We start from the raw sequence: 7,984 nt of genomic DNA on the forward strand, positions 1-7,984 counted from the left end.
CTGAATACAATAATCATTGGACCTTTGTCTATGCTTTGATAGTTTCTTAACTACCCTGTTTATGCTTTGTTTGTTCCTTAACTACTTTGTTTATGCCTAAGGACTGAGCATATGTTTTGTATGTACCTAGAATAATATAAAAGCAGACTAGAAAAAAATAAACCTGCTTCAGTCTCAGTTTGGCTGGAGTCATGTTATAATACTGTCTAATTGCCTTTTCCATTTCAATTCTTTCTCCCTCCTTGAGAACCTGTTGACTGACTGAGCTGGCTTGGTCAGCACACCTATTCAGTCTGAGGTCTTATTTTAGCCTGCATTTTCTTGCCTAGGAGCTCAAAGACCTAATACATGGTGTTAAAAACTCATCAAGAAACAATTAACCACTGCAAAGCCTCTATCAAGAAAATTAAAAAAATATCTTGCAGCTTCTGTGAGAGTTTCATTCTCCAATACCCTCTGTGCTTCTTGTGTATGCTGTTATTGGCTGCAGGAGCTAATCAAGGGAATTCTAATATCAGGTCTTTCTTCATCCAACTCTTAACATATTTGTACCTTCCAAAGCTGAATCAATTCTCTTTCTTCTTTCTACTTTGCCATCCACATATTCACAAAGGTACATGTCTATGCAGTTGGTGACCACAGAACTCACCTGCTCAGGCAGCATTTACCACAGCTAGCATTGGAAAATGAGGCTATTCATTACATCTTACTCAGTTTCCTCCTTAAACTTCTTCATCAATCTCTTTGTAGCATCTCATTATGAAGGACCCTAGTTCTTACTAAAGTGTAAGAACTATTAAGAGGCTTGGCTTTGTCAAAAGTAGGTAGTTTATGGAATTCTTGTAAAGGACCCTAAAGGCTTTAGCCAGCTTTACAGCCACTGCCCCAGGTCAAGATTAGGTCAAGTATCAGCTTCCTGCCTTGGGTTAAGGCTAGGTTAAGTTCCATTCTCCACCCACAGTTCTCAGGAGGAACAGAGAAGTTCTTGGAAAACCCGCAGTATGTCACCTGACCCTCTGGTCCCAGGTAGGGTTCAAATGCATGTCATATGCTTGCTAGGCAATAGATTCAAAGGTCAATATGCTTAGCCAATAAGTTTGAACTGTAACCTGACTGATGTAACCTGTACCCCTAAAAAGTATAAAAGCTGCTTGTTATAGCCATTCAGGGTCACCTTCTAGTCACTTGCCATGAGGGGCTGATTGAAGGTCGACCCTGATGTGCCAGAAAAATAAACCTTGCATTGAAAACAAAAGTAAATACTAAAAAATGCTTCTTGACAGTTGATTGATTTTTATTTTAAACTTTAAATTAAATAGTTTCTACTTGCTGATTACAAAAATAACAAATAATAAAAACTACTACACAAGAAGCACCCTTAAATAACTAGTCAATTTATTATTATAAAATTAACATTTTTCTGGTTTTGAGCTTTTTCTGCCATGATCATTAGAATTGTGGATATGGCATCAGCTTCTTGCCTGATGTTCTGCTCTAGTATGGAATCACCATTTCTCCATTATGTTACAGTGTGTGTCAGTCAATTTTCTCCCAGTTTTAGAGGTTCCTGTAGTGTTTGCTTCTGGGGGTGTGAGGTGGGGGGACTTTCTAGAAAGTCCCAGAAATCCAGAAGGTGAGATACTCTCAGGACTCAATGGGGCTGACCTTAGCCAAAATGCCCAACTCAAAAAGTCCTCCTCCTGTAGATAGACTGGGCCTCAAGAGGAAGGATGGGGTTACTAAACCACAGTCAAAACTTCTTCCACAGCATTGTTCATGTCTAAAAGAACTGAAGAGACAAAAAGAGAGAAGAGACTGAAGGGAAAGCAGTCCAATTATCAGTCCGACTTGGGATCAATCTCATGGCAGGGGGAGTCACCGAATCCTGACACTATTATTGATGCTATGATATGCTTACAGACAGGAGCCCAGCATGACTATTCTTTTAGAGGCCCTTTCAGCAGCTAACTGAGACACATGGAGATACTTCCACCCAACAACTGAACTGAAGTAAGGGAACCCTATTGCTGAATTAAAAGAATGATTGAAAAAGCTGAAGAGGAGGGCATGATCTCATAGGAAGATCAGCATTCTCAACTAACCAGGATTCCAGTGTACTTTCAGAGACTGATACACCAACCAGGCAGCATACACTGGTTCCCTCCAGCACTTATGTAGCAGAGGACTGCCTGGTTTGCCCTTAGTGGGAGAAGCTGTACCTAATACAGCAGATATTTGAGGCCTCAGGGAAGGGGAGGCAGAGGGCGAGTGGAGAGGGGGGAGAGAGGGATGGGAAAAGAAGAACATGATCAAGTATTAGGAGGGATAGGAATGAAGCTTGAGAGCCAGTAGAATGAATGGAAACAGGCTATCTAAAGAGGTCAGGCTGAAGTTAGGACCCCAGTGGAGGAATTAAGGGAAGGATTAAAGGAGGTGAACGGGAGGGCAACCCCATAGAAAGACCAGCAGTCTCAACTAATTTGGACCTTTGGGAACTCCAAGAGATTGAGCCATGAACCAGGCAGCAATTCATGGACTAGTCTGAGACCACCTACACATACATAATAGAGCACTGTCTGTTCTGGGCTCAGTGGGAGAAGAGAAGAGGAGAGGGATACCTGGGGAGGAGGGGGAACACCCTCTCAGAGGCAAGGGGGAATGGTAATGGGGTGAGGAACTGTGGGGGTGGACCAAGAAGGGACAATGACTGAAATGTAAATAAATAAAATAATTAACTAAAAATAATTGCCTAAAACAGTACAAACTGTTATTTTTAGACTGTACATGTAGTGTAACAAAAGGACATGATCTTATGGATTATTTACTATAAATACTTTATGGATTATTTACTATAAATACTAAACTATCTTGCTGAAAAATTATTAGCAAGTAGCCATTTATAAAAGGATGGCATTATTATGATATTTTCCTACAAGTATATCATTTATTTTGATCACTTCACAATACTCCCATATTATTATATTTGACCTTTTGTTCCATTTCTTGTTTGTTCTCTTGATAGTTCCTGCATTCAATAGTGAGAGAAATCCATGACCTCAGAGCTGACTCAGAGACAGAGAACTCAAAATAAGCTAGAAATCAAACCCAAGAGGATTCATTAATGTAGCTTTTCTTAGATTTACATTTCCAGGGGAGGCCATTTCAGCTGGGAGATAAGTCCCTCTAAAGACAGCAAAAGAAAAACAGAGGCCATGAGTTCAAAAGACAAAGTAGTGTGCTCCTCAGCAAAGCCTCCATTTACCAATATGATCAGGTACTTTTAGGTGGGGCCCTTTGGACACCTCTTCTAATTTCTACTTCTTTCATGCACTTTTGATCTTTGCTCTCAGATGAAAGATGCAATAAAGAAATCTGAGCTTCTGAACCCAAGACTAGTTGGACAACTGACAAGGAGCTAGAGGATTTCTTTCCATGAAGCCTGTTAAACAGAAAGTTTCTACTCATTCTCAGATATGAAAACTGGAAGAACTCTTGACCCATAGTATTCTATCAAAAGACTGGTTCATGTTGCTGCCTGGCTGCACTGACATCTAACTCCAGAAAAGTAGATTAAAGGAAGGAATAAAACATCCCAGACACCGGACATTGTAAGAATTACTTTCCTACTTAACTGACTTAGCAAAACAAACCAATTAGGTACTACTGAAAAGTCACTTCTTCCCTCCTTTGAATAACCTCAATCTTCATGAAGTTGAAGTGGAATAGAAGTGGTCAGACAGCTAAACTCATCACCTGAGGTAACGAGTTTGTCTCTCAACATGATGATATGTGTAGCCTCTGAGCATTTTATGACAATAAATGGAGCCCAAAGCAGATCCTTAATGATTAAACTAAATTATCAGAGTTGCTACTGCTTTAAATTTCATTGTCCTTTCAATTATTCTATTTTAGGACTATTTTAGGCATGTCTAGATCTCACAAGTACATGAACCTATTTTGTTGTAAGTACACATAAGTTTACACCATAGTAACAGTGCATCAGTTTTTGCAAAGATACAGTATTTAGTACTTAAGTAATATATATATATATATTTCTTTACTATGATATTCATATGCAGTGGTGTGCTTATTAGTATACCCTTGTATGCTCCTTACTAGAACTTCCATGTGCTGATGTCCTACTTCCTTGGGTCCTGCTGTAATATTACATCCACTGCATTTTTTAACAGTACATCTGTGTATGGGTGTACTGGGGCATCTATATTCTGAGAATCTTGTAGTCTGGAGTTGAGTACTTCTTTCCAAGAGTAATTTCAATACCCACCTTCAAAATATTTATCAAGATACAATTAAAGTCAAATTTAGATATTAGCAAGCAAAGTTATTTCTACATAAAAGATACCATTGTATTGCAGTATCAAAGTGCTAACATAAAAGCTAGCTCTCTAATAATAAAATTCAATTGACTCCTCTCTTTCTAGACAACTAAAGATATCACTCAAAATGGAGTTTAGAAATTCAACATTGGGCAGTGACTTCATCTTGGTGGGGATTCTGGATGACAGTGGCTCTCCTGACCTGCTCTGTGCCACAATCATAGCCCTGTACCTGTTGGCTATAACCAGCAATGGAGTGCTACTCCTGGTCATCACTATGGATGCCCGGCTCCACGTGCCCATGTATCTCCTGCTTGGACAGCTGTCTCTCATGGACCTACTCCTGACATCAGTTATTACTCCCAAGGCTGTCATGGATTTTCTGCTCAAAGACAACACCATCTCCTTTGAAGGTTGCGCCTTTCAGATGTTTCTAGAACTGGCACTGGGTAGTGCAGAGGATCTCCTTCTGGCCTTTATGGCTTATGACAGGTATGTGGCCATTTGTCATCCTCTAAATTACATGATCTTCATGAGGCCAAGTGTCTGCTGGTTCATAGTAGGTACTACATGGTTCCTGGCATCTGTGATAGCCCTAGGACTTACCATCTACACTATGCAGTATCCCTTCTGTCAATCCAGACAGATCAAACACCTGTTCTGTGAGATCCCTCCATTGCTGAAGCTGGCCTGTGCAGACACATCCACATATGAGCTGATGGTTTATTTAGCAGGTGTTTCTATGCTGATTCTTCCTCTTGCAGTTATTCTGGCCTCCTATATACGAATTCTGTTTACAGTACTCCGCATGCCCTCAAATGAGGGCAGGAAGAAAGCCCTTGTCACCTGTTCTTCTCATCTGATTGTGGTTGGGATGTGGTATGGTGGTTCTTCACTCATGTATGTCCTTCCCAGTCAATTCCACAGCCCCAAACAAGACAATATTCTCTCTATTTTCTATACTGTTGTCACTCCAGCTCTGAATCCTCTCATCTACAGCCTGAGAAATAAGGAGGTCACTGGGGCTTTAAGAAGAATTTTTGGAAGAAGGTTGCAGCCAGCAAAATCCACTTTCTAGATAATTATTTCTAATAGCTACCTTGTAAGCCTTCTCCTTTCTTAAAGTCAGAGTTTTCTGTGAATGTAATACTCCTGGGTAAGTGTAAGCTAGTAAATATGTATATGTTGATTTACAAGTATGGTAATGAATCATCCCTTATTAAATATTTTTGGTTATTTTCTCTATGATATATTTTATAGCATAATTACCCAGAGAAAACTTCTATGTGTATTTATACGAATCATTTTATTTCAGTTCAAGCAATTAACTATCTCAGCAAGTTATATCCACATAAAAGGTTTCTTCACACTGAGATGTTTTCTTCATTATTGTATATTGGCCTTACAGAGCAATAATGAGAAGACTCAGGTCTGCTGTCAGAGTACAACTGTTAGAATTCAATGTTCCTTTCTTGCATAACTTATAACATGTACATAGCCTTTCGCAACCTTGTCTTTTAGTTATAAATTTCATGCAATAAAACCTCTATTTTTATGCTATTGTTGTGAGAGCTAATTAGATAGTACACATAAGACTTTCAGTGAGGAAATACCATGATTATTTTCTGGAATATAATGATTACATCATGAATTTTAACAGTCATAAAGCCAAAATTGCACTGAGGTTGTAAGTGGTAGTATATGACTTTATATTGGATGTTTTTAAAAATAACTATCTATTTTGTTGCTATTGAACATGACCACTGCAATTTCTGGTTTGGTCTTGCCCAAGTCTTGTGCATACTGTCACAACCACTGTGAATTCATACGTGCATCTGTTCTGTTGTTTCTAGAAAGCACTGTTTCTTTGTAATCATCTACCGCTTCCACACTCTATAATTTTTCTACCTACAGTATCACAATGGGTTGAGGCTTTGGAAGAAGAGGTATAATACAGATGTCTTACTTAACATTGACCAACCTATAAACTCCTATTCTCTGAACCTTGAAAAATTGTGGGTCTTTGTGTTAATTGTCATTGATTGTGAAAAAAGATGTTTCTATGTGTCTTGAGTGGTGCATTAGTTTATGTATAGAAGGATACATCATTTTAATGGTTTAATACTCTTTCTTCAGCAAAATAATAGTAGTAGGTTACCTCATACATCATATGAGCTATATAGTCACAAATTCTTGGTTCCAATAACTGTGCCAGATATATGTTAAAATTTGTGGAGTTATACTTCAATCCAATCCACAAGTTCCCCGTTACTTCTGTGACTTTCACACCACTATTGCACAAGTGGACACATCTCACCAGGTGGGTCACAAAGTCTAAGATAGTTTATAGATAATTTTTTATGTCTCTTTCACCATTCTTTCACTGATAAATCTAGGCAATAAAAACCTTCCAGGTCAATACCAGTTTGATATCTCCAAGCTCTCTATAATCCAAGCATGTGTTGTCTTTTAAAATATATTTATTTATTTATATTTATATTTACTTACATCTGGATCACATCTTCCCTTCCTTTCTCTACTCCCAATAATTCCCTCTTACCCCACCTGTCTGCCATTCTTCTGTCCTTTCTTTCTTCTCAGAAAAAGGGAAGCCTCTTATAGATATCAGTCCACCTTGACATATCATGTTGCAATAGGACTAAGTGCCTCTTCTTCTTTCATGGCTAGGCAAGGTAGCCAAATTAGGGGAAAAGGATTCGAATGAAGTTAATAGAGTCAGATACATCCCCTGCTTCTGCTGTTAGGAGTCCTGGCATGTGGTGTCTCTAGTAATCGATTGTTCAGTGGGGTAACGAAGAGAATTGGTAATAACAAACAATATTTGAGGGTCTGTTGCTCCTTGGTGGCCAAGAACTTCAACAGAGATAGTCTATTCCTAGCATTGGGCCTTTTAATTTGATGTCTAATTGAAAGTGTTTAATATCTATCCAAGTATTGGGACCAACAATCTTTGGCTAGATGAATCATAATGCTGATGAGAGAACTCTCAGTTGTTCCATTATGGGGTAAATTCATTTATTTCTGCACTAGTAGTTTTTTTGTGATATTTTTGTGTCCTCAGTGTTAGTTATCCCTCCTTGTTTATTTTCTTCACCCTCCTTTTTCTACCACATTTAACCACTGCTGTTTCATTATTCCATTTCCCTCCTTTATCTCACTCTTTCCCTTAAATGTTGCCTTATCTACATGGCCCTTTCCTAATTTTTTGACCTCTGTGGCATTTTAAGGAAACACAGATCTCTAAAAATTCAATGTTAATATCCATTAATGAATGAAAACATGAGACATGAAAATTATCTTACCCAGAAAGATTATCTTACCCAAAAAGATGTGTAAAAATGATGAAGCTTTATGTTTTTTGCATTACTTACTTTGTTTTACTTTTTTATAACCCTTCCATTTCACTTTTATTTCTCATCCTCCCACTTTATTTTTTCTTTGGCTGAATTACCTACTGAGCAAGAGGCACAGCTATCTTTTGCTTCCTCTTGTGGATGGAGAGATGGCTGTGAGGTTAAGAACTGGGCTGCTCTTCCAGGGATCCTGAGTTCAATTCCAACCACACAGTGGCTCATAACCATCTGGTGCCCTTTTTTGGTATTCAGACATACATGCAGGTATAGCAC

At 38.5% G+C, this 7,984-nt stretch overlaps 1 protein-coding gene across 1 annotated transcript; it reads left to right on the top strand.

Moving 5' to 3' along the window:
• Positions 1 to 4,464: 4,464 nt before the first annotated feature.
• Or2ag19 (olfactory receptor family 2 subfamily AG member 19) lies at positions 4,465 to 5,415 on the top strand. The gene has a single exon (NM_001000197.1). The coding sequence runs from the start codon at positions 4,465 to 4,467 to the stop codon at positions 5,413 to 5,415; it is 951 nt and encodes a 316-aa protein (NP_001000197.1).
• The last annotated feature ends 2,569 nt before the right edge of the window (positions 5,416 to 7,984 follow it).

Source organism: Rattus norvegicus, chromosome 1 (assembly GCF_036323735.1).
Source record: "Rattus norvegicus strain BN/NHsdMcwi chromosome 1, GRCr8, whole genome shotgun sequence".
Taxonomy (NCBI): Eukaryota; Metazoa; Chordata; class Mammalia; order Rodentia; family Muridae; genus Rattus; species Rattus norvegicus.

Coding starts and splice junctions, on each gene's coding strand:
- Or2ag19 (NM_001000197.1), top strand. CDS start 4,465: ATGGAGTTTAGAAATTCAACATTGGGCAGTGACTTCATCTTGGTGGGG.